Source organism: Neofelis nebulosa, chromosome 3, assembly GCF_028018385.1.
Source record: "Neofelis nebulosa isolate mNeoNeb1 chromosome 3, mNeoNeb1.pri, whole genome shotgun sequence".
Lineage (NCBI taxonomy): Eukaryota > Metazoa > Chordata > Mammalia > Carnivora > Felidae > Neofelis > Neofelis nebulosa.
In genome coordinates, this window is record NC_080784.1 from 80,983,797 (window position 1) to 81,011,793 (window position 27,997).

Consider the following 27,997-nt stretch of genomic DNA (forward strand, 5'->3'; position numbering starts at 1 on the left):
CTAACTGCATCTGCAGAGTCGGGTCTTGCAGTCGAAGTCTCACACACACACACACTACACACATACACACACTTCACACACTTCTGACGGCCAGGAAGAAGGGACAGAAAACGCCGGTTTCGGCGCAAGGGGAAGCGAGGCGAGGGAGAGGAAGGCAAGAACCTCAAGACCGTTAAAAGCGCTGCCCTCCGCGCAGGCGCCCCGTCCACCTCGCGCCTCCCTTTCCACGGGGAGGGGGGCGGACCGCGGCGTGCACACGTCAAGCGCACTGACGCTCGCTGGGCGTGCGCCGTGGGCTGGTGTCTGCAGTTTGCCGGGTTGACTCGCAGACTCCGCCTGGCAGGGAGGAGGCGGGGCTTTTGCCTGGCTAAGGTGGGCGCGCACACCCCGGGCCCAGGCATAACTTTACGTTACCGGTTTTCGCGCTCTGTTTAAGTCATTTGGAAGTGTAGCCAACGGGACCGTTTTCTCGTTCCGTTTAGTAAAACATCTTCACTTTGGTTACACAAGCTTAGGTTTCAGGGCGGTGACTCTGTCATGCCGAACTCTCGGCCCAGGCCCCGCCGGGGTGCCCGGAGTGGCGCCGGGGCAGTCGGGCGCGACCGGCTGGTGTCGCGGTCCTTGCAGAGCGCAGAGCACTGCCTGAGCGCCCAGGACTTTGGCACCGCCTATGCCCACTACCTCCTTGTACTCAGCCTGGCGCCGGAGCTGAAAGACGACGTGAAGGTGAGGATGTCCCTTCTTTCACTTGCTGGCAGATCCTGTGTTTTTCCATTGGGAGGGGTGGCTAAGGTTAATGGCTGGTGGTTGCTGTTAATATTTACTATTCATCCTTGACATGTCTTTTGTTCACACCCACAGCCAGCCCATCAAAAAAATCCTCTCGGCTCCATATTTGAAATGTATCCAAAATCTTAACCATTTCTCACCACCTTCTCCTTTACTACCCCTGTTCAAGCCTCAGTCATCTGTCGGCTGTTGGTGTAGGCTCATAACTAGGCTTCCTCAGGCAACCTGTCTCAACACAGCCTGGGTGAGCATTTCATAACAAGTCAGACGATGCCACTTATCTATTTCAAAACTTCCACCTTACTCAGAATTCTAAAGGCCATATTGCAAATGAGGCCGAGGGTGATCTCTTCCTCCTATATCTAATTCTAGCATGTCCCTGCCTCAGCACCTTTGCACTTGTATGCAGAAGGAATGTCGTTGGTATCTGTAATTGAATAAAGTTGGGAATAAGCTACTATAAAGTAGTCATTTGATGATGCATTATTTAAGCTTCAGTTACTGGATTGTGATCGTTCTATATGTAATAGATAAGTTTTTCCAAGTTATTTTAGAGTCTAAATTTATAAAAATTATTTAACTAAATTTTGTATTCCGTTTTCAGCCTAAAGCTACTTTGATTTTTTTCACCTAGCGTTTCTCAATCTCAGCGCTGTTGACTTTTTGGATGGAATGATTCTTGTTGTGGAGCGCTGTCCTGCGCCATTGTAGAATGTTTACCCGCATTGTTGATATCTATCCACTAGATGTCAGTAACCTCTAGATGGTTGTAGTTAACATAAACTTAGTGTAAATTTCAGGAGCAGCTGGTCCTAAGGAGGAGAAAGTGCTATGTTGAGATACAGTTTGTTCTTATAGGTAGGCAGCAGTAGAATAATGATTGATCAACCCAAGTGCTGTTTCTTTAATTCTTTGTTCCTAAGGTTCCTCCTTTCTAAAACAGTGACAGTATCTTTTTAAATAGATACTTAATGTGTATTAAAAGTATATCTAAAGCCTGTATTTGAATGCCTCGTGTTCAGTAGGGTTCAGAAACTAGTTCTGTTTCCTGTAGAACAAAGTCCATATTCCTTCATGTGGGTGTTTGTGAAAGAGCCATTTCTTTAGTCGTATTTCCTACTACTCACTCTACTCCCTATGCCCACACTTCAGTCACACCAAGTTATAAATTCTCTTATCCATTTCATATCATCCGTACTTTTTTCTCCTGATACTGTAGGTCTTCCTCCATATCCTTTTCTCTTTAGTAAACTTCATCAAGATTCAGTTATAAGTCTCAACTCTTCTGTATAAATCTCTGAAGATGATGTAAACTGTGTTCATGATAAAAACTGGAATGACTAAAGCCTTCCCTTTTTTCCACTGTGTTGTAGTATGGAGAATGGGTGGAGAGAAGTGAGATTGGAGCTAGGGTGACAGAGGGAATGCTGTTACTGTAGTCCAGAAAGTATTATAAGGGCCAGACTGTTGTAACAGTGGGTTGGAGAGGAGGTGACATAGTTAAAGATGTTGAGACAGAATTGACTGGGTTTGAAACTGATTGTATTGGAAGTTAAGGTAGCATTATAAGATGACTTAGTCATTTGAGGTTTGGTGGTACCTTAACCTTATATCCTGTGTGAGAGGAATATAATAGGTTCAGTTTAGAGCATTTTGAATTTTTAAAGAACTGTATGTTAAATTTCTTTCTACAGGGCTTCTGTGAGGATAGGAATAGGATTTATGTTGTTCATTGCTGTATTTTAGCCCCAGTTCTTTGCATACTGATTGCTCAGGAAATACTTGAGTTGTGCTGAATTTGAGGTGTCTGAGGGTGCAGTCCCTTGTTGAGATGACTAATAGGAAGTCGTGTCTGTGTGTCTGAGATTCAGAAGAGAGGGTCTTGATTGGAGATGTAGATGTAGAACGGGTGATAGAGATGGATGAACAAAGAAGGCAAAACAACTTCTAAAACCTAGAAGCCCACAAAAGAGAGGTAGGTGGAGAATCTGATATGATAGCTAAGAATGGAGAGAGTTTAAAGTGCTCAAATTGTCTAATTCTGCATGTTATTGCCACCTATGTGGTAAAATTCATTTATGCATTTGTTTATTTAGCAAACTGTCTACTAAAGCTAAACAAAATTTGAAGTGATCAGTCAGTAGTAATTACGTTCTGTTCTCTGTGGAATTATCAACCAGTGTTGTATATTCTTCCATCATTTATATTATTGACTAAATTACTGTTTTCTCTTTTACACAGGAAACTTTTCAGTATACACTGTTCAGATGGGCTGAAGAGCTTGATGCTCTCAGTCGAACACAAGACTTACTTGGTTGTTATGAGCAGGCTTTGGAACTGTTTCCTGATGATGAAGTGATTTGCAATAGTATGGGGGAACACCTCTTCAGGTTTGTAGTGATTTCAGTGTTATTTGTTAAGAATTATTCTGTATCAGTCTTGATCAGAGATAAATCACACAGTAATTTGAAAGGGAAAGTTTAAAATAAAGAATTATCAACTGTGACAGGGGATCAGAGTAATGAAGGATTGGCTGGTAAAAAATAAAGAGAACTCAGAAGAATATAAGAATCACAAATATAACATGTAATAACAGAGCATTTTTTTATTACACCAACTTTTGTTTCATATAAGAAAACAATTGTGAATGTACCCATAAGAAATGATACAGATAAGGAAAAGTAATAAACATTATACAGAAAAAAGTCAAGATGCTCGGGAACGTATGATTATCGAAAGTGATCCAGATTGAATATTCTGATGTATTCTTCTCAGTCGATGAAAGTGTTTTTATTCCAGCATATAAAGGCAATTGATCTGCAATCAAAATTTCTCTTATTTTAAATATAATTTATTGTCAAGTTAGCTAACATACAGTTTTTACAGTGTGCTCTTGGTTTCAGGATTAGATTCCCATGATTCATTGCTTACATACAACACCCAGTGCTCATCCCAACAGGTGCCCTCCTCAGTGCCCATCACCCATTGCCTCCTTCCCCCCACCCCCGCCCCATCCTCAGTTTGTTCTCTGTATTTAAGAGTCTCTTATGGTTTTTCTCCCTCTTTGTTTGAAACTGTTTTTTCCCCTTTCTTTGCCCCATGGTCTTCTGTTAAATTTCTCAGATTCCACATATGACTGAAAACATGTGATATCTGTCTTTCTCTGTCCGACTTACTAACAGAACAGTTTTAACATTAAATCATATACCACACAGCCACTGCTCCTAGGGCTAGGATATAATATTCAAGGAAGAGTTCCCTCCACCTGGCTAAGATTCAGACCTTGTTGGAGAGGACACAGCCATGGGCTGCAGGGTGGCAGTGAAGTCACTCTGATGCCTTGCCAAGGAACTTGTAATTCTGTTTTCTGGATCTTGCTGAAAACTTGCCATTGGAATTTCTGTCTATTCTTCATAGAAACTGTGTACTTAGGAAAACTGATGAAAACCCAAAATTTTTGTATTGGATTTGTTTTAATAAATCTGGTGTCACTTCTTTGTACAAAGTAAAAGACTTCTTATTTAGGAAATGCCATGATAATGTCCTACTGTATATAGTAAGATAATTTTACATGTTCCAGCAGTTTCCTCTAGTATTACTGCTTTGTTCATCTTGTCATGTTAAGTTTTAGTCAATGAAAAGTTATACATAAGAAATGCCTTTATCAAAGTGTGTTAGTCTCAGAGAGGTAGCTGCTATATGGTTTAATAGTCTTAATCAACATGGCCTGGGAAGTGAAATGAGTACTCCTTTAAGAGATAAATATTTGATAGTTTCTAATTGTAGAGTATGATAATAACCGGGAAAATAAGGCAGATTGTCAACTGACACTTGTTTACACTAACAGCTAACCTGATCCTGTTACATAGACTCCCATCTGTATTAATTAGCAGCTACTTTTCCTTTAATTTTTTTTTAATGTTTATTCATTTTTGAAGGACAGAGAGAGACAAAGCATGAGCAGGGAAGGGGCAGAGAGAGGGAGACACAGAATCTGAAGCAGGTTCCAGGCTCTGAGCGGTCAGCACAGAGCCTGACGCAGGGCTCAAACTCATGAACTGTGAGATCATGACCTGAGCCGAAGTCGGACACTCGGTCAGTCACCCAGGTGCCCCAACTACTTTTCCTTTAAATGAAATTTAGTTTAAAAGATTTTTTTAAGTTTATTATTTTTTTAAAATTTATTTTGAGAGAGAGAGTCAGGAGGGGGGTGGACAGAGACAGAGGGAGAGAGAGAATCCCAAGCAGGCTCTGCGCTGTCAGCACAGGGCTTGAGGTGGGGCTTGAACTCATAAACGGTGAGATCATGACCTGAGCTGAAACCAAGAGTCAGTTGCTTAACCGACTGAACCACCCAGGTGCCCCATTAATTTCAAAGTTTTTTTAGTTCTTCAGTCCATGAAAGAGGAGTTACTTTATGGGATTCAATTTATTTCCAGGTAATGCACATGTTATTATCATAACATCCTAGAACTTATCTTTAAGGATAAACTCAATTTAACAGAAAATTGGAGCTCTACACACTTTTGACAGATTTTAACTTGGTGACCTGTTGTTGCAGGATATTAGTCTGAGCAGTTACCAATTCGTGAGACCAAAAAAAAACAAAAACAAAAACAAAAAACAAAAAAACCATGCTTGTTTGCTTTTGGGAGATATAATTATGCAAAATTTCTAATTTAGACATTGAGATTTCATCAGTTGTGATAGTGTGAATGTGGCTTTTGCTATATAGTTTATCTTTGTTCTCTACAACAGTAGCTCTTAGCTTTTTGTCCTATTTTCCTCATCAAAGAGTGGATCACTCACTTCCCACTGAAAGAATCACTGCTCCAGGAGAAAAAGATTTCCAGAGTAAATGATAGCTTCCTTTCCTTTATTCCTTTTGTTTATTAAATGAAATTTGTGTCTGGAATGTCTCAACTTTACAACCTTATGTTAGTCCAGTAGCATCAGATTTAAACAAAACATTTAAGTTCCTAATTGGGAAGGTAATTTTTTTTTTCTAGTTAGAAGAAAAGAGGTGGTTTCATAGTTTGTTGATACTGACACATTGTTGAGTCTATCAGTATGAGATATATTTTGAGTGTACCATACATTTTTCAGATTATCGTTACAGTTTAAGAAAACAATGATATATTAAGAATCAAACTTCAGGGAAGCATAAACCCCAAGAAATTATTAGGGGTAGGTGTGGCATTGATTCAATAGATTGTTGATGTTTAAAAATTTAAAATATCCATTGCTAGTTTTGTCTCTCACCAAGCAGTGATTACATCCAATGTATTTTGTATTGTACTGTGTGCAATGTCAGTTGCAGATTAAGATAGCTCTGTCTAGCAGATACTAATCTTAAACGTTTTTATTTTAACCTAAAACATGAGTGCGTATCATTTGACATAGGGCCATTGCCCATGCAGTTTCCTGTTTGAAATTCCAGAATGTCTTTTTTTTATGTAAATCATACATAGAATTAATAATCTGATTTGGTTTCTTTAAAATTGACAGAATGCTTAAAGGTTCTTCTGAAGAAGTATGAGTGTAAAAGGGTTTTACTAGCTCAGTTCTCTTCAGCTTATGGACTACACACTTGTGCTGGTCCACAAATTATCAGTTAGTGACGGATAAGTATAGAGATTGAGAGGAAGTGTTTAGAAATGTATATAGCAGTTGACATTGCTGTAATCCCAAGCATGTGATCATGAAACTCACTTCTTGAAAATAATGTGGACCAGTTTGGGTGAAATCTGATGTGTGAGTTGCATACTAATTACATGCAGTGCGGCTGTATTGGTCTACAAATATTAGATATTTAGAAAAGGGGAGATGAGTTCTTCACCACAGAATGTTTAAGAAGCACTTTTCTAGATAGTTTGGAAGTTTTCTTCCTTTTTATTGTTGATTTGCTTACATAAACTTGAGTAGCAGTTTTTTGGGTGATTTGCCTCTGATGTTTTACAAAGCATTTATTTAGCTAAGTGTCCTCAGAAACAGTGGCTCTCTTTTTGCAGTCATAATTTATTTAGTTTCTGTAATATTTAATTAAAATATGTAATTATAATAACAAATACAACTGGTGTAAACTGGTCTGACAGCAAATACAACCGACTCTTTTATTTTAAATTGTTTTTTAATGTTTATTTGCTTTTGAGAGAGAGAAAGAGCGAGCGCAAGGGAGCGGGGAGGGATAGAGAGAGAGGGAGACACAGAATCTGAAGCAACCCCCAGGCTCAGAGCTGTCAGCACAGAGCCCAATGTGGGGCTAGAACTGACGGAGTGCAAGATCATGACCTGAGCCGAAGTCAGACACTTAACCTACTGAGCCACCCAGGTACCCCACAAACACAACCGACTCTTGATAATTCATTCAGTTGCTGAGAGAAAAGGTGTGCAGGCACACCAGCGAGGAGCCTACTAGCTATAGGCATTGATATGTTTTACACAGGGAATGGTTTTTAGAAAGCAATCGTGTTTTAGTGGGTTGGTTAAATTGAAGAGGACTATGAGAGCTTCTACTATACTTTAGTTACAATAGTAAATTTATAGTCTGTCTCCTAGAATGCATAAATACAATAAGGGTTCAGAGAGGAAAGAAGTGGTCAAGGATTGCAGTCCTTACAAAAGGAGATGGTGCTTGGGTTGAGTAGGATTTGGGGTACTGGAGAGGGATTCTTAGGCCAGATGAGTGCCATGGATAAAGGCACAGTAATTGCTATCATAGTAATTGAGTATTTTCTCTGTCATTTTTTACTACAGAATGGGCTTTAGAGATGAAGCAGCTGGGTATTTTCATAAAGCAGTGAAACTAAACCCAGATTTCAATGATGCAAAGGAGAATTTTTATCGTGTTGCAAACTGGTTGGTGGAACGCTGGCACTTTATCATGCTTAATGACACCAAACGGAATACAGTTTATAATGCAGCAATCCAGGATGCAGTTTGTTTGGGGTCCAAGAGTGTTTTGGACATTGGAGCAGGAACTGGAATACTAAGGTTTGTCGTAATTGTGTTTTAATTATATACACATATACACCAAGGTAAATTAAAGCTTTTGCCAAATATGGAAAATTTAACAGTGGAATTGAAACAGAGTTTACTTTATTTCTAATAATCTTATGATTATTCATGCAACTACTATTATTGTATTTTTTACTGTAACTTTAATTTATCAAGAACTGGACATAACTACTAAGGAGAATTTGAGGTTATGATTGAAATTTTGAATGCCTTTTTAGAGTACTTTTTGCATTAATATTTTGGTTGAATCTAGTTCTCTAAGTTAAAACCTATTGATATTTTTCATGCCAGTTGTATCTTCTTAAAAACATAAATGTCATGATTTATTGTATAGTTTGTTTCTATTTTGTTTTTTTAAAGATTTTATTTTTAAGTAATCTCTCCACCCAAGGTGGAACTCAAACTTACAACCCCGAGATCAAGGGTCACGTGCTCCATTGACTGAGCCAGTCAGGTGCCCCTGTATGATTTGTTTCTTAATAAGAATATTGGTTCATTTTGTTGTTTTAATGTTTATTTATTTTTGAGAGACAGAGAGACAGAGTGTAAGCAAGGGAGGGCCAGAGAGAGAGGGAGACACAGACTCCAAAGCAGCTCCAGGCTGCTTTTATTTATTTTTGTAAAATAATTTATTTTATTTATTAAAATATTTATTTTATTTTTGTATTTATTCTGTAAAATAAATATTTATTTATTTTACAGAATAAAAGAAAAACCCCGTGTTTAACATTATGATTCCATTAAATTTGAAAAACCATAGTGGATTATTTTTTCTTGATGGGGCACCTTTTTCCTTGCAGCATGTTTGCTAAAAAAGCTGGAGCACACTCAGTATATGCTTGTGAGTTATCCAAGACCATGTATGAACTTGCCTGTGATGTAGTAGCAGCAAACAAGATGGAAGCAGGAATCAAACTCTTACATATGAAGTCACTTGACATAGAGATTCCAAAACACATTCCTGAAAGGTACTATATAATATATATAACTTTAGTTTTTATAATCCACTATTTTATTTAAAAAAATTAAGATATTCACATTTATAGCTTCTAGCCCAAATAAAAATGCTAAAACCCTTATATTGTAAAGATAGCGATATAGGATCATTTAGCATAAGATAAATTTTCATAATGTCATATTCTTGATAAAAAATATTTAAAGATCTTGAAAAAATTTTGCGCCAAGCAATTTAACAGATAAACTTGACCTTTAGCAAGTTACCTTACTTTTGTTAATTTCAATATTCTGTTTGTGAAAATGGGTAATACTTCCTGTATGGTCAATAACTATTTAAAAGTTATAGTTAAAAATAATACGTGAGTAGATCAAGCTTGATGGACTTCTCACATTTTGTGTTATCCTTGGCTAAAATGAAAGCTTTGGAAGTGTCAGCTGTCCATGTATTTTGGCCTGGGTTCTTCAGATGCTTTGAATATTGTCTCATAAGTCTTGGCTTTTTAGTATGTCATCTTGCTTTGATCTATATCACAAGGCTGATGGCATTTTAGAGCTAGAATGGATTTATATATCATCTGGTCCAGCACTATTTTAGAGACAGAGCTTTCTTTTTTTTTTTTTAAATTTTTTTTCAACGTTTTTTATTTATTTTTGGGACAGAGAGAGACAGAGCATGAATGGGGAAGGGGCAGAGAGAGAGGGAGACACACAGAATCGGAAACAGGCTCCAGGCTCCGAGCCATCGGCCCAGAGCCCGACGCGGGGCTCGAACTCACGGACCGCGAGATCGTGACCTGGCTGAAGTCGGACGCTCAACCGACTGCGCCACCCAGGCGCCCCGAGACAGAGCTTTCTTTATGTAGCACTTGCTTTACTACCTCTCTTGGGTGGTCTGTCTTCTTATCTTAAGTTCAGCTTATATTGAAAGATGACTTTTTTATCATCTGTTGTCATTTGGACTATGATTTTTAAAAGTCTTCTTCGATATGTATAATAGTATTTTTGTATACATAATTCACTTTTTAATGGGCTCTACATTTGTTTGCATGAAAGAAGTCTTACTAGATTGTTGCGGCAGAAATCAGCAGTCTCCTGAATTATCTTAGTCTGCTTGTTGTCCTAACAAGATACCAGAGACTAGGTGGCTTAAACAACAGACTTTTATTTTCTCACAGTTCTGGAGGCTAGAAGTCCGTGATCAAGGGTGCTGGCAAATTTGATTTCTGGTGAGAGCTCCCTTCCTAGCTTGCAGACAGCTGTATTCCTTTCCTTTCCTTCTGTGCATGTGAAGAGACACAGAGAGTGCCTGTGTCTCTTCCACTTTTATAAGAAAACCAGCCCTGTCACATTAGGGCCCCACCCTTATGACCTCATTTAACCTTAATTGCCTCCTAAAGACCCTATCCTTAAATGTAGTCACATTGGGGGTTAGGGCTTCAGCTTATGAATTTTGGTGGTCCACAATTCAGTCCATGGTATGAATCAGTTACTTTAATTTAACCTTCATTTCTCTCACAGAGAGTGTGGTAGAAGGACCTACAGCTTTGAATTAGGAGATATGGATTCTAATACTGACTCTGTTATAATTTATTTTGGCCCTGAGCAAATCTAGAGACATCAAGATGTTGGACTAGATGATTGGGATACTTTCAACATTCTATATGTTTGCAGCCTTTAAATATTGAAAATTTTGTGGACTTGTATAATACTGGCTTTAGGCCCTGTAGAGGATACCAAAGTTATTTCAGTCCTCAAGGTGCCCACAATCAAAAGAGGAAGATAAGGAATATTCATGAAGTTTTCCTTTATCTTCTAGCTATATAAATAAATGATACTGGGAATAAGTGCTAAAGAAGTTCAGAGAAGAGAGGAATTATTTTGGTATGTCTTTGAGTGAAATTTTCTAGAAAGAAAGAACAGTCAAAAGATCAGAGCTCTGTGGCTCTTTTGTGATAACTCGCAGGTAGTAGGTGAAGCAAAAGAAGCAACAAGAGACCTATGAATATATAAGAGGTAAACATGGGTAATGAAGGAAGAGAAGGATTTTGAGAGGGAGGCCTTCTCATATACATTACATGTTTGTAGATTAAGGAAAATGAGACCTGAGAAAGAATCATCTTGATAAGTAAGGGAATTATTTATGACAATATTTTTATGGAGTGTTGACATCAAGGAGGGGACTGGCTATGAAGCACTCTTAAGGGTTTAGGGAATGAAAGAAGAGCCTGAGGAGGTAGCAGGGTCAAGGGAAGGTTGTGCGTCTCTCCACCCCCAGAAGGTGTCAGTGGAGAACAGAGGAGCCTGAGGAACAGTAGAGTCAAGTTCCTTAAGATTTGTGGGTAGAAAATAAAAAATGAAATGTATTAGAAAATTTTATATATGGACTGTTTCTATAATATACTCTTCCTTTCTTCTCTCAGCTTTGAAATCTTTACATAAATAGCATGATATTTTACTTACATATATCTTTAAAAAATCATTCTATAGAGTGTCCCTAGTTGTAACAGAAACTGTCGATGCAGGTTTATTTGGAGAAGGAATTGTGGAGAGTTTAATTCATGCATGGGAGCATTTACTTTTGCAGCCAAAGGTAAGCAGCATGAAAAACACTTAAATTTGATTAAGAATTCATTATTGCAATAGGTATTTATCGAACCCCTCGTGTATTTGCAAAGCAGTATGAAATACAGTAAAACCTTGGTTTGTGAGCATAATTCATTCCAGAAACATACTTGCAATCCAAAGCACTTATATATCAAAGTGAATTTCCCCATAAGAAATAGTGGAAACTCAGATGAGTTGTCCCACAACACAAAAATATTCATACAAAAATGATTACGTTACTGTAGCATAATACAAAATAATAAAGAAAATATGAAATATAAAGAAAAATAACCTGCACTTACCTTCGAAAACCTTCATGGCTGGTGTGGGGGAGACGAGAGAGGAGCGTTATTGTGTAGGGTGCCTTTCATTGTCAGTAATGGTATCACTGCTATCTATTGGCTCAGTGGAATCTTTTTCTGCATGGGAGCCATTGTATATGCTCATACAGATGTTGACTACAGTATCAATAAATTCTTGTCATATACTGTATTTAATGTAACTGGCAATAAGGCAACAGAGGAAAGGGTCTATATCTGTAGGCATCTTGACCTAGAATGAAGGAAAGCATTCCTAAGCTTACTCTTGTGTGGAAAAGCGAAGGACTATCCATAGGTGCTTTATAAAGTGACAAAAAATACACTAGTGCCAGTTGTGGACACCTTCCAACGTTCTGAAAAATTACTGATTTCTGCCAAACACTGCAGCCTGAGATGGAGCATCTGAGCATGGGAGACGATCACCCATAATCCCGCAGAGAGAGAGAGAGAGCAAGAAGAACCATTGGCTTAGTTGTGATCATGTGATGTTCGGTGTCATGTACTACTTGTGTTACAAGACATTGCTCATTTATCAGGTTAAAATTTATTAAAAATGTTTGCTCATCTTGTGGAACATTCACAGAACAACTTATATGCAATCCAAGGTTTTACTATACATCCTGTCAAGGTGTATACTTTGTAGGTGGAAAGAAATCCATGCAAAAACCACATTTAATCATATAACGTACGCTTGTGTACCCAAATGGGGTATTCAGGCAAAAACACTCCAGGAAGGAATTCATGGTAATTAAGCTTACATTGTGGACCGGCATTGTGGAATTCTTGAGTAGGGTTGAGAAAGGGAAGTGCTTTCAGTCTCACAGCCCTCACTGATTGGAGTTTGGCAAATTATCAAAAGGGATATTGGTAACTGGCTTTGTATATGTTTTACGTACCAATTGATTGGACAGGACCAACTCTTAAAATTGCCAACTTATGTTTTGCAATGAAATCCACTAATGTGGCCCACAAATTGTCGATTTGGTTTTTGTAATAGGTAATGTGAATGAAAGGCTTTTAACAAGAATTTACTATTTACAGAAAATGATTTGAATTTAAAATACCTAATTAAAGTTTAAAAAGAAGAGAGGTTGTTTTTCAACTAGGTAATAATGATTTAAAAAAATATTAGTGATTTTGGCTTCTCTGTTAGCCATACCCAACAGTTTGTTGCTGTATACAGACTTCCTAGCTACCCTCCTTTTCCTATTTGTACTGATGAAAAAAATTAATGTATACACACACATACATATAGCAATGAAAGTAAAATAAGCTTAAAAAAAATAAAGTTAGTGTTAACATGGGATCCCATTCATTGTTTTTGATTTTTTTAAATACTGTGTTTTTATTCAAATATAATTAACATACATAGTGTTATATTAGTTTCAGGTGTACAATATAATGATTCAGCAATTCTATACATTATTCAGCACTCATCATAATAAGTGTAGTCTTAATCTCCTTCACCTGTTTCACCCATCTCCTCCCCCCCCCCCCCATTTATCCTCTGGCAACCACCAGTTTATTTTTTGTATTTAAGGGTGTTTTTTGTCTTTTTTTGTTCTTTTGTTTTTTAAATTCCACATATGAGTGAAATCATATGGTATTTCTCTGACTTATTTCACTTAGCATTATATCCTCTAGACCCATCCATGTTGTTGCTAATGGCAAGATTTCATTCTCTTTTATGGCTAATATTCCAATGTATGTGTACATATAGATACACACATACATGATATATAAACACACACTGTATGTGTATATACATACACAAACTTCTTTATTTAGGTGTGATTGACATATAACATTACATTAATTTCAGGTGTAGAATTAATGATTCAAAACTGGTATATATTATGAAATGATCACCATGAGTCTAGTTAACAAAAGAAACTTTTAATTACAGTCTTTAAAAAGATTTCATTTTTAAGCAATCTTCTGTACCTAACATGGGGCTTGAACTCACAACTCTTGAGATCAAGATTCACATGCTGTACTGAGCTAGCCAGGTGCCCCACAAAAGAAACTTACTTTTTTTTAGAGAGAGAGTGCGTAAGTGAGGGCATGCATAAGAGGAGCAGAGGGAGAGAGAGAGAGTCTTAACAGAATCCCAAGACCCTGGGATCATGACCTGAGTCGAAATCAGGAGTTGGATGCTCAACCAACTGAATCATCCAGGCACCCCAAAAGAAGCTTTTTAAAGAAAAAGTTCCTTAACTTGTTTATCCTTACCCATTGCTTTTAAGGTTTTTTAAAAATTAATTTTCTTTCTCATAATCATGCACACATATTTTTGCATACATATAACTGAATATAATTTTTATTGTTATATTTTTAGACCAGAGGTGAAAATGGTAATTGTGAAAAGTATGGGAAAGTTATACCAGCAAGTGCTGTTCTATATGGAATGGCAGTAGAATGTGCAGAAATAAGAAGACATCATAGGTAAGTGATTATTTAAGTAGTAAATATTAGAAAACAGTAATTTTAAGGAGTAGACTGTCCTTGAAAGGTTATTTAGGGAATATTTATTTGGATGAGAATTTGTAGTTTTGTGACCTTTAAATTCATGATGTTTATTCCAGTCTTAATTCCCTTTTTGCCTTTTTCTTTTATTTATTTAAAAATTTTTTAAAATTATTATTTTTTTTAATTTGAGAGAGAGTGTGTGAATGTGGGAAGGTCAGAGGGAGAGAGAGAAAGAGAGAATTCCAAGTAGGCTCCACTCTCAGGATGGAGCACGAGTCGAGTTGAGGTTAACACAGGGCCCATAATCCCATGACCCTGGGATTATGATCTGAGCTGAAATCAAGAGTCAGGCACTCAACCCACTGAGCCACCAGCTCCCCTTTCTTTCTTTTAAAGAAAGAATTAAAACCAGCTTTAGATTTTTTAGTGGAAAATTAATTTTGATACAACTTAGTATCCTTTTTTTTTAAGTTTGTTTATATTTAGAGAGAGGGAGAGAGAGAGAAAGCATGCAAGTGTGTGAACAGGGGAGGGGCAGAGAAAGAGAGGGAGAGAGAGAATCCCAAGCTGAGCCACCCATGCACCCCAAATTAGGTATCTTTTTGATGTGTGATAGATTCATATAGAAAAATATTAAGTTCAGACTGATTTCAGATGAAAGTGAAATAAAAATTTCCAGTGTGAAAATAATTTATTTTAATTTATTTCTCCTATTTCCCTCTTCTTAATAACTTTATTGATATTATAATGTTTTGTGGTTATGTAGAATGAAATTTTAGGAAGTTTCTGCTCTGGAAATTCTAAGATTTACTTATCAAATATGACACAAGTGAAAATGTGATATTAAATATTTTTAGTCATAGAAGCCTCTTGGTTATTTTTTTTCTTGAGCATTAAAAAATATTTTATCTTGCTAAAATACTGATCCTTATTTTATTAGGACTTTTTAAAGAGGTCCCCTTCCTATAACTTAATAGTAGTAAACATAACATATAATTATTTTAAGAAATAGTGATGAGTAAAAGAAGAAAATAAAAATTATCCTAAACTCCTCACCATTAGATAACTACTGTTCATCTTTATTGTATATTCTTCCTTATTCTCTATGCATGTTACGGGGTGATAAGTAAAAATGTTTAGTGGTTGGTAGGGCATAGAGCATCAGCCAAACAGTGGCCTTAATTAGCAGATAGGCTGAATTAGTGTGCCTGGTTGAATGTCAGCTCTGTAAGTAAATGTGTATGTGTGTATAAATTTAATTTTGTTTTAAAAATATCAATAAATATATATGCTTTTTCTTTGTGAGCCTCTTCATGTTAATAGATATGCTGCATGATTTTTTAAAACCAATTTCTTATTGGGATGCTTGGGTGGTTCAATTGGTTAAGCATCCAGCTCTTGATTTCGGCTCGGCTCATGGTCTCACGGTTTGTGAGATCAAGCCCCACATTGGGCTCTGCACTGACAATGCCAAGCCAGCTTGGGATTCTCTCTTCCCTCTCTCTCTGGCCCTCCCTGCCTCCCCCCCTCCCCCCCCCCCCAGGAATAAATGAGCGTTAGATCATGACCTGAGCCAAAATCACGAGTTAGATGCTTAACTGATTGAGCCACCCAGGCACCCTGTGGTATGGTTTTTTTTTTTAAAGTTTATTTATTTATTTTGAGAGAGAGAGAGAGAGAGAGAGGGAGAGAAAGAGGGAGCGAGAGAGAGAGAGAGTGCACACACACACACCTGAGCAGGGGGGAGCAGAGAGAGAGAGAGAGAGAGAGAGGGAGAGAGAATCCAATCTGGCTCTGTGCTATAAGTTCAGAGCCTGACAGCCTGATGCAGGGCTTGGACCCATCAACCATGTGATCATGAGTTTTGATAAATTTATATTCATGTATTTTATAAGAAATTAAAAGGAAGTTGTCATATCCTTTTTGTTTCTGTAACACTTCTGAGTTATTAAAATCATTAATAGTTTTATTCATCTTTTGAGAGTATAATAAAATAATTTCTAGAAGTACACAACTCAACCTCAACCCTGTAAGGGCAGATAGACCAATAAATGAATACCTCTGAGATGAGAGAAGATCGGAGTTTTGTTTTTGTTTTTTTGAGAGAGAGAAAGAGCAAGAGTGAGCCTGTGCAGGCAGGGGAGAGGTAGAGGGGGAGGAGAAAGGGAGAGAGAGAAACTCAAGCAGGCCCCATGCTCAGCTCAGAGCCTGATGCAGGGCTCAATCTCACGACCTTGACCTGAGCTGAAATCAAGAGTTGGATGCTTAACCAAGTGAGCCACTGGGCTCCTCTGGAGTCCTTCTTTTTCATAAAATTGTGCTGCTAAATGCTCATGAAGTGTTCTTTTCAGTGTAGACTTTTATTGACATCAGAACATTGTTATAGCAAGTGCATAAACCATAAATTTATGGTGTGATGAATTTTCATGAAGTTGATGCACTTGTGTAACTAATGCTCAGATCAATGGTCAGAACCTTACCACCACCCCACAAAGTCCCTAGGTAGAAACCCACCATCCTGACTTCTGACACCATAGCTGCTATCCTGACTTCTGACATCATAGATTATTTTGCTTGTTTTGAATTTTGTACAAGTGGGGTCATATAGAATGGTTTTTTTGTGCCTGGCCTTTTTTCAGTATCCATATCCACTGGTGTGTAGCTTGTTCATTCTCATTGATGGACGGTATGCCACTGTACAAATATACCAAGACATTTGCCCATTTTACTGTTGATGGATATTTACATTATATCCAGTTCTTTGATTATTAGAAGTAGTACAATTATAAACATTCTTGGACAGTCTTTTGGTGATTGTATACATGAATTTCTGTTGGCTGTATTCCCAGAAGTAGAAAAGCCACATACCTTCAGGTTCCTATATTAAGAATGAATCTAGAATGGGTATGTTCAGCTTGAGTAGGTACTAAGAAAAGTCTTCCAAAGTGGTCTTACTAATAGTGTATTAGACTTCTAGTGTAGATCCTAGTGTGTCTTCACCAACACCTGGTACTGACATTTCCCTTTTCCCCATTCTGGTGGTTGTGCAGTATGTTAACTTCATTTCCCTGGTGACTAGTGAGACTGAGCAACTTTTTGTATGCTTTTTGGCCATTTAGATATGCTCTTTTGTGAACTAAGTCTTTTGCCCGTTTTTGTTTTTCTTTTATTTGTAGAAATTTTAAAATATATTTTGGATACGAGCCCTTTGTTGAATAGGTGTATTATAAATTGCTTCTACTCAATGTGCCTTTTTACTTTCTTAAAGCTGAGTATTTTTTGATGAACAGAGTTCTTAATTGTAATGTAGATCTATTTTTCATTTGTTTTCCTTTATAGTTAGTGATTGTGTATGTATTGTGTTTAAGAAACCTTTGCCAATAAAGTTTTTATGTCATTTTTGTTTATTTTTTCTCGACTCAATTCTAAAAACAAAAAAACCCACCCCATCTTTCTCCCTTCCGCTTCTCATTTTCCCTCTTACCAGGGTGTGTACTAAGGATGTTGCGGGGATCTGTTTACCAACAAATGTGAAATTTCAGAGTCCAGCTTGTTCTTCTGTGGATACTGAAGAGACAGTGGAACCATATACAACTGAAAAGATGAGTCGAGTTCCTGGGGGATATTTGGCTTTGACAGAGTGCTTTGAAATTATGACAGTAGATTTCAACAATCTTCAGGTAAAAAAAAAAAAGTTACAATTTTGAGCATTAAATTTCATGCATTGTTTTAAAGTACTACATAGAACAGTCTTATTTTATGAGTTTGCATGGGATTCTGTTTACTGTATGTAAGGAAAATGATTAAATGGTAGCCAGTATTTTCTCCTGAAATTATTTACTTTAAATACATAGGAAGAAAATCCCTAAAGTTTGTTGGGAATGTATAATGTGCCGGTTGCTTTCACATGTGTTCTTAGATTGCTTTTACAACAGTGTTGCAATATAGTTATACTTATCCTTGGGCTGTACAGATGAGAGAACTTTTGTTTACATTCATTTTCCTCAGATTATGCAGGTGTGAATGCAAGAGTTATATCTTAGAGCTTTCTGACTTTTCTCGATGTTGTACTGTCGTTTTAAGTTAACAGTATTCCTTGAAATGAACAGTAATCCAGATCTCTAGATTGTATGTGTATTAGGGCGAGCACCCATATCAGTTTGCCCAAAAATGAGAGATTCCCAAGGCGCGGGACTTTCATTTTTAAAACTAGAACAGTCTTGGGGCACCTGGGTGGCTCAGTTGGTTGAGGGTCCGACTTCGGTTCGGGTCATGATCTCGCAGTCCCTGGGTTCGGGCCCCACTTCGGGCTCTGTGCTGCCAGCTCAGAGCCTGGAGCCTGCTTCGGATTCTGTGCCTCCCTCTCTCTCTGCCCCTCCCCTGCTCGTGCTGTGTCTCACTCTGTCTCTCTCTCAAAAATAAATAAACATTAAGAAAAATTAAAAAAAAAAAACTAGAACAGTCTTGAGCAAACCAGGACAAGTTGATGACCCTAAGTGTCTGTGTGTGTGTATTGGTGGGTGGTGGGAGGCTGTGCTACACAAAGGAAGTGCCTAAGGAAATGAAAAAAGGTCACATCGAGTCCTTCTCTGAAGGTCTTTAAGTCAGATTAGATGAAATCTGCGTGAGCACAGAACACTTTGTGAAGGTCATTTTAGCCTAAGATCTTTATAATTTAATGCATTTAATATAATTTAATCCTCTATTAGTTGTTACTAGATTTTTCTTGAGGTGGTTTGGAGCTACATTAACACTTTGACATTGATTACTGAGGCTGAGCAAGAGCATTTCTTTTCTGATACAACTGTACAGTAGGGATCAACATGATTATAGTTGCTAAATACCCCAAAGCTGTCCTTATTTTGAGATTTTCTTACGTTAATTTTTCTTTGCTACAGTTAAAAAAAAAACACCTTAGTCTTTAATTTCAAGTAACATCTGCTTGTTTTAACACTTTCAAGTAATACAGAAGAATAGAAGAAAAAGTATATGTCTTCCTTTTTAATTTATTTTATTATTTTTTAAGCTTTATTTATTTATTTTTGAGAGAGAGTACACACATGCATGCTGCTGGGGGAGGGACAGAGAGAGAATCCCAAGCAGCTCAGAGCTCCAGGCTGAGCGTCCAAAATCAGGAGTGTGACACTTAACCAACTGAGCAACCCAGGCACCCCTTCCTTTTTTTAAATCTAGATCCTACTTTCTCAGATCACCAATTTGAAGTATATCTTTTCAGACTTGCTTTTCTGTTTTTCTACACACACACACACACACACACACACACACACTCATGTGCTCATGTTTTCAAAAACAATCCCTATTTCTTTGCCATTCACTTCCTTCATTCAACAGTATATCCTGGATTTGTCTCTACATCAGTATTATGTATGTGCCTCATTTTATTTTTAATGTTTATTTTTGAGGGAGAGAAAAAGCGCGCACACGCTTGTGCACAGTGGGGGAGGGACAGAGACAGAAGGGGGACAAGGATCCAAAGTGGACTCTGCTGGCAGCACAGAGCCCTATGCGGAGCTCTAACTTGCGAACTGTGAGATCATGACCTGAGCTAAAGTCATATGCTCAACTGACTGAGCCACCCACTCACTCTGCCTCATTGTTTTTAATAGTTCCACAGTTTTCCACTGTGGTAGATTGGAGCTTCTCATTTAGTATGCCTTAAATGGCTATAGGTGTGTCAAGATACTGATTCCCCCAGTGATGCTGGGCAGATCTGAGAACTTACAGAAATGGAAAGAGATGTAATAGTAGGGCATGTATATATTGCATATATAAACTGCTTTCATTCCTTTTACATTTTTGTCAGGAATTAAAAAGTCTTGCAACTAAAAAATCTGGTAAAATTGGTATTCCTGTGATTAAAGAAGGCATACTAGATGCTATTGTGGTTTGGTTTGTACTCCAGCTTGATGATGAACACAGTTTATCCACAAGTCCTAGTGAGGAAACATGTTGGGAACAGGCTGTCTACCCTGTCCATGACCTTGCAGGTATATCTTGTCTAATTTTTGTTTGTTTGCTTGTGTGTTTGTTTAGTCTTGTTGCTTTAATCTTCTAAGCATTTCAATCAGTGTAAGAAAATTTACTTTGAATATGAAGTTTCCAGTTGAGGGAGATTGGTTAAGTTTTTCAGAACTTTCTTTTTTAAAAAGTAGTTTTAAATAGTTAATATATATAGTTAAGAAAAGAGAATAAAACATAATTGCTGCATACCATTCAAAAATGTCTATCGTTAAATCATTTCTTCAGCTCTGATTACTCTGGTTATCAGCAGATAATAGAATGCTAGTCCATTTTTTATAGAACATGGTAAAAAAGTACTAGTGCAGGAGTGCTTCCTGCTTTTAGAATCTGATGGCATTTGTGGAGCCACGAGTCGTAGAAATGCATACACACACATATAAACAACATTTTACAGTTTTAGAGGGCTCATAAATTCATGGACTTCCTTAGAGAAGTTCTATGTTAAGGATATTTTTCTGTAGAAATTTTTTTGCCAGCAATTTGATGGGTTTTAGTGTAGTTCACGTAAGTTGTATTACATAGAAAAATTATACCTGTTTTAAACTGGGAGGTAATAAGTTTCTATTTCTGTTTAGTCTCCTAGTCAAGGATTTAATTTGGCAAGACCATTAAGTCATGGGATGAGTATAGTGTTGTGGCTAGTATGGTGTTTTTGGAGTCAGTCAGGTAGATTTGGGATTCAAGTCTTAGCACTGCTACTGACTCTCTGGCTAGCCTTGCTGGTTATGTCTCAGAGCTGTTATTATGTGATGTATAAAAATGGGATGCTGCTGCCTACTTGGTAGGATTGTTGTAGGGATTATCAGTGATAATGGATGTAAAATGCCTATCATAGCAACTGGCACTCAGTAAGTGGCATTTTTTCTTTATTTGTTTTATTTTTAAAACCATACTTCCAGTATAATTAACATATCGTGTTACATTAGTTTCAGATCATCAGTGTGATAATTCAGCAATTCTCTATTCAAGCTCATCATAAATATACTCTTTTTTTAATGCTTATTTATTTTGAGAGAGATTATGTATGCATGTGCATGCATGTGAGTAGGGGAGGGGAGGAGAGAGAGGGAGAGGGAATCCCAAGCAGGCTCCATGATGTTAGTGCAGAGCCTGATGGAGGGCATGATCTTAGAAACCATGAGTTCATGACCTTAGCCAAGATCAAGAGTCAGATGCTCAATGCACCAAGCCATCCAGGTACCCCATCATAAATATATTCTTAATTCTCACCTCCTATTTCACCCATCTATCCACCTCCCTCCCCTCTGGTAACCATAAGTTTGTTCACTATAGTTAAGAGTCTATTTTTGGTTTGTCTCTTTTTTTTTCTTTGTTTGTTTATTTTGTTTTTTAAATTCCACGTATGAATGAAATCATGTGGTATTTGTCTGTCTCTGACTGACTTATTCCTTAAGCATTATACTCTGTAGATCCATTTATATTGCTGCAAATGGCAAGATTTCATTCCTTTTTATGGCTGAGTAATATTCTATTGTATGTATATATCACATCTTTTTTTTCTAAGTTTTTATTTAAACTTATTCAATACCTCCATACATCACCTGGTGCTCATCATACCAAGTGTATTCCTTAATCCCCATCACCTATTTAACCCATCCCCCAGCCCACCTCTCTTCTGTACCACATTTCTTTATCCATTTATCTATCAGTGTTCTCTTGGGCTGCTTCCACATACCTTGACTATTGTAAATAATGCTGCTATAAACATAGGGGTGTGTGTATCCCTTTGAATTAGTGTTTTCGTGTTCTTTGAATAAATACCCAGCAGGGGTAATTACATTTTTAATTTATTGAGGAACCTCCATGCTATTTTCCACAGTATTCCCACCCACAGTGCACATCTTTGCCAACACTTGTTTCTTGTGTTTTTGATTTCAGCCATTCTGACAGGTGTGAGGTTATATCTCACTGTGGTTTTGATTTGCATTTCCCTGATGATTAGTGATGTTGCACATCTTTTCATGTGTTATTTTGTTTATTCTAACTTTCTTATAGTAACTTAGATGGGCTTTAACAATTTTAATCCTTCTTAGGGAAAGGACATTTTAAATGTGTAAACAAAAGAATAATTTGTATTTTCAACCATATCTAAATGCTGATAAGAAGAAATTGTGATTATACATGCACATTTTAAAGTTTTACCAAGTTTGAAAGTTCATGGATAAGACCATGATACACTCTTTATTGTAGGACTTAGTCCTTCCTTATATTATCAAATTCCTAAACATGAAAGAACGTTTAAATATAAACAGAAATATTACTGACAAGGTTCTATTGAATGCTGCCTTGTTCTTTTTGGAAATTGCTGTTAGAGAAAAGAATGCTCCTTTAAGCTAAAGTGAGATTTGGTATTGATCCCTGACTTTTATTTATCTTTGTTATTCGCTTCACTACTGAAGAGGATTCGGAGTCTCCTGTACCCCTTTCCCCACTCCGTAATATGGGGACATGATACCTAGTGATTGCAGTAAAGGCACTATAAAACTAATAGTCGGGGTCCAATAATGGAGCTCTTGAGTCTATTATGCCATTAGTTAATTGAATCTTCAGACTTAAGTTTTTCACTAAGTAAAGCTGTAGGGATTTTTCCTAGTTTTTTTGTAGGACATGAATAAATTGATTCACTTAATTCTATTAAATCAATAGATGTAATCTTTCCTGTAGTGATTTCAAAATGAGGGGAGGGTGGAAGTATTTGTATGATTCTTAGACTTATAAATATATTAATTACAATTTTTCTTTCTTTCTTACTGTTTTATGGAGACTACTGGATAAAATCTGGGGACCAGGTGATGATGGAAGTGTCTTGTCAAGATTGTTACTTAAGAATCCAGAATATCAGTGTTTTCAGTTCAGAACATGAAATGGATGTTGGAAAAGATTTTTGCAAGGATAAAGACTTGTTCTCCTTAGGAAGTGAAGCTGAACTCTGTAGTGCCCTGGCTAACCTTCAGACCAGCAAACCAGATGCTATGGAGCAGACATGTATATTGGAATCCACAGAAATTGCTTTGCTTAATAACAACCTCTATCATGAAAGCTTTAAAATGGCAATGAGAAAAGTGTTGTCTTCATTGACTCCAGAGAAACTGTGTCAGGCCATGGATACTCACTGCCAGAATAACGAGATGAGCTGTGGAAGTGGACAGAGTAATTCAGAAGAGAGCATCCCTGAACCATTCTATGTGTTAGATGTTTCCGAAGGCTTCTCCATTCTGCCCATAATTGCTGGCACACTTGGGCAGGTTAAACCTTACAGTTCTGTGGAGAAAGACCAACATCGTATAACTCTGGACCTCATATCTGAAGCCAATCACTTTCCTAAAGAAACACTTGAGTTTTGGCTGAGACACGTGGAAGATGAATCTGCTGTGTTGCAAAGGCCAAAATCAGACAAGTTGTGGAGTATAATTATACTGGATGTCATTGAGCCATCTGGGCTCATTCAGCAGGAAATAATGGAAAAAGCTGCAATATCCAGGTAAAACACAAAATGCAACTTTTGTATTTTGAGCTTAAATTAATATAAATTGGTTTAGTTCTTCAATGGCATAACTGTACAGATGAGTTATGATCATAGTATGTTCTAAGCATTGCTTTTCAGGACATGTGACTTTATGCCTTTCTCTTTGTGTGCATGTCATTACTCGTTGTTTTTGGTCTAAAGGAATCCCTGCTCTGTAGGTGTGAAGAAGAGAGCCTGCTTTGAGATTGGACTGTCTATGTATGATATAGAGAATTAAGCAGAGATCTATAAGAACGGATAAGACATTCAGGGTAAATAGGGAAAAATCAAATCACATCTTTTTTAAAAAAAAAAAATTTTTTTTTTTAAGGTTTTATTTATTTTTGAGACAGAGACAGAGCATGAACAGGGGAGGGACAGAGAGAGAGGGAGACACAGAATCGGAAGCAGGCTCCAGTCTCTGAGCCATCAGCCCGGGGCTGAAACTCACGGACCGCGAGATTGTGACCTGAGCTGAAGTCGGACACTTAACCGACTGAGCCACCCAGGCGCCCCTCAAATCACATCTTAATAAGACGTATCTTTAAGAGATATATAGTACACAGTTGATGATATGTTGGGAGAGCAGGGTGCTTCTTTAAAAAAAATTGTTTTTTTAAATGTTTATTTTGAGAGAGTGTGTATGTGCACAAGTCAGGGAGAGGCAGAGAAAGAGGGAGAGGGAATCCCGAGCAGGCTTCACACAAAATGCAGGTAAGTGGACAGCCACAGAACCTGACTCGGGGCTCAATCTCACAAACAGTGAGATCATGACCTGAGCAGGTATCAAGAATCAGATGCTCATCCAACTGAGCCACCCAGGTGCCCTGAGCAGAGTGCTTCTGATGAACAATCCCAGTCCTCTTAGGTCTTAAAATCTTTATTTTATAGTACAGTTATCTCCCTAAGAGATTTTCCCTTCAGTGTTGTTGCTGGAGGCAAACTTGACCCTAATATTTAATACTGAAAGCAAATTTGGCTAAGCTTCAAAGACCTTTGGTCATGCTGCTCAGATCTGAAAAGATGGCAATATTTAACGTTTGGGGATCCAAGTTTGAGTAAAATGAATGTTATAGATTTTGGATTTTGTGGTATATATATGGGTTGTTTTGTAGTATAGGAAAAGCGGTAGGAATACAGACCAGATTGCAATAGCAAAGGCAGATTATCTATTGAAGAAAAAAACATTTGACAAAACCAGGAAAAAGTGATTCTATGGGTAATTATATTTTAGGTTCTATATACATTTTCTTTTGTTAGCCAAACTCTTCTTATGGAGTAACAAATAAAAATCACCACTTTTTTTTTCTTCAAAACAGTTTTGTACCTATCACAAATTATGGGGATACAGAGATTTGACACAAATACATACATACACGCACATAAAATTTTAATCAGATATACTCGATAGAGTTTAGAACGTGGTGCTTAACCAACTTTTTTTTTTTTTTTAACGTTTATTTATTTTTGAGACAACGAGAGACAGAGCATGAATGGGGGAGGGCCAGAGAGAGGGAGACACAGAATCTGAAACAGGCTCCGGGCTCTGAGCTGTCAGCACAGAGCCCGACGCGGAGCTCGAACTCATGGACCGTGAGATCATGACCTGAGCCAAAGTCGGCTGCTTAACCGACTGAGCCACCGAGGCGCCCCAGAATGTGGTGCTTAAAGGGTTCAGAGCTAGTCTCACATTTGTTAATGAATTCCTGAAGTAGTGAAATTTTCTATAAATCACATAATACAGACTCTCATCCTCAGTTTTCCTCATCTGTAAAATGAGGGATATTGCATTAGCCACCTTGGAAGGAATTTCAGCTCTATGAATTTTTAACACAAATGAAGTTTGACTTATTTAGAAAGACACTTTACCTAATGGTTTATTTTATCTTCAGTTTTAATTCTTTTTCAAATTTTTTTTATTGTGGTAAAATGCACATAACATAAAATTTACCATCTTAACTATCTTTAAATGTACAGTTTGGTGGTATTAAATATTTTCATAATGTTGTGCAACCATCATCACCTTCAATTATCCCCAAAACTCTTTTCATCTTGTAAAACTGAAACCTTCTGCACATTAAACAATAACTCCCCATTCCATCCACTCCCCAGCAGCTAACAATCATGATTCTAGTCTCTGCTTCTATGAGTTTGATTACCTCATATGACTGGAACCATACTATATTTATATTTTTGTTACTGTCTTTATTTCACTTGGAATAATGTCCTCCAGGTTCATCCATGTTGTAGCATGTGTCAGAACTTCTTTTTTTTTTTTTTAATTTTATTTATTTATTTATTTTTAAATTTTTTAATGTTTATTTATTACTGAGAGACAGAGGCAGAGGTTGAGCAGGGGAGGGACAGAGAGGGGGAGACACAGAATCTGAAGCAGGCTCCAGGCTCCGAGCTGTCAGCACAGAGCCTGACGTGGGGCTCGAACTCACAAACTGTGAGATCATGACCTGAGCCCAAGTCGGACGCTCAACCGACTGAGCCACCCAGGCGCCCCTGAACTTCTTTTTTTTTAAGGCTGAATCATATTGCATTGTATGTATATATCACATTTTGCTTATTCATTCATTCATTGATGGACACTTGGGTTACTTCCACCTTTTAGCTATTGTGAATAACAATAATAATGAACATGAGAATGCAAATATCTTTCAGACCCTGCTTGAAATTCTTTTGGGTATATACCCAGAAGTGGAATTGCTGGATCATATGGTAATTCTAGTTTTAATTTTTTGAGCAATTGCTATACTGCTTTCCACACTTGATGTACAATTTTATATTCCCATCAGCAGTACACAGGGTTTAAATCCTCACCAGCACTTGTTATTTTCTGGGTTTTTTTTTTTTTTTTTTTTTTTTTTTTTGTAGTAGCTATCCTACTGGGTGGGAGATGATGTCTTAATGTTTTGATTTGCATTTCCCTATTAGTGTTGTTGAGCTTTTTAAAATAAGTGCTTATTGGCTATCTTTATATCTTCTTTGGAAAAATGTCTTTTCAAGTTCTTTGCCAATTTTTGAGTCAGACTTTTTTTTTTAATTTTTAGGAATTCTCTATGTATTTGGATATTAGTTCCTTATCAGATAATTTACAAATATTTTCTCCAATTCTGTGGGTTGGTTGCCTTTTTACTTTATTGAAAGTATCTTTTTGTTTTTTTAATGTTTATTTTTGAGAGGAGTGGGGAGGGGCAGAGAGAGAGAGGGAGACAGAGAATCTGAAGTGACTCCAGGCTTCATGCTGTCAGCACAGAGCTTGAAGTGGGGCTGGAACCCACAAATCACAAGATCATGACCTGAGCTGAAGTCAGATGCTTAACTGAGGTGCCCTGAAAGTGTCTTTTGATGTGCAGAAATTTAAATTTTTATACAGTCCACTTTTTTTTTTTTTTTTAATTTGTTGCCTGTGCTTTTGGTTTGATATCCAGGAAATTATTGTCAGATTGTGTGGCCTAAAACTATTCTCTCATGTTTTCTCTAAGAGTGTTTATAGTTTTAGGTCTTACATTTAGGTCTTTGATCCATTTTGACTTAATTTTTGTATATGGTATATAGTTAGGGCGCAGCTTCACTCCTATGAGTGTGGATATCCAGTTTTCCAAACACTGTTAATAGAAAAGACTGTCTTTTCCACATCGAATGCTCTTGATACCCTTGGCAAAAATCATTTCACTGTATATGTCAAGGTTTATTTCTGAGCTCTTGAATTCTGTTTCATTGATCTACATGTCTCCCTTTATGCCAGTACCATCCTGGTTTGATTACTGTAGCTTCACAATAAGTTTGTTTTTAAGTAACTAATTCTTTTTTTATGTGGGAAACATTCAATTTATCATCTAAACCATTTTTAAGTATACAGCTAAGTAGTACTAAGGTATTTTCACATTGTAACCAATAGGTCTCTAGAACTTTTTCATCTTGCAAAACTGAAACTTTATAACCACAAAACACTAATTCCCCTCACCCTCCAAGCCCTTGGCAACCACCTTTCTAATTTCTATGTCTATTTTGTATTATTTTGAGTACTTTAGATACTTCATATGTGGAATCATATGGTATTTGTCTTATGTGACTGATGTATTTCACTTACCATAATGTCCTTGAGGTTCACCCACGTTGTAACATGTAACAGGATTTCCTTCTTTTTTAAACTGCATAATATTCCACTATATAAATATGCCATTAGCCATTCATCTATTGATGGACACTTGAGTTATTCTACCTTTTAGCTACTGTGAATAATCTCTGAGATTCTGCTTTC

At 37.2% G+C, this 27,997-nt stretch overlaps 1 protein-coding gene across 4 annotated transcripts in view; it reads left to right on the forward strand.

Moving 5' to 3' along the window:
* The window catches only part of PRMT9 (protein arginine methyltransferase 9), a 94,933-nt gene that overhangs the window by 56,750 nt on the left and 10,186 nt on the right, over positions 1–27,997 (forward strand). Inside the window, exons 1-10 of one of the 4 annotated variants that reach the window (XM_058721214.1) lie at positions 298–726; positions 3,031–3,179; positions 7,546–7,782; positions 8,607–8,774; positions 11,251–11,353; positions 14,026–14,132; positions 17,644–17,836; positions 19,981–20,164; positions 22,983–23,700; positions 26,395–26,451. In XM_058721214.1, coding sequence (XP_058577197.1) covers positions 538–726; positions 3,031–3,179; positions 7,546–7,782; positions 8,607–8,774; positions 11,251–11,353; positions 14,026–14,132; positions 17,644–17,836; positions 19,981–20,164; positions 22,983–23,700; positions 26,395–26,451 — 2,105 coding nt within the window. In that variant the 5' untranslated portion in view covers positions 298–537. Of the gene's footprint in view, positions 1–297; positions 727–1,528; positions 1,648–3,030; positions 3,180–7,545; positions 7,783–8,606; positions 8,775–11,250; positions 11,354–14,025; positions 14,133–17,643; positions 17,837–19,980; positions 20,165–22,982; positions 23,701–26,394; positions 26,452–27,997 lie in introns of those variants that run through there. The other 3 variants (XM_058721218.1, XM_058721217.1, XM_058721216.1) reach the window with 3 other exon arrangements.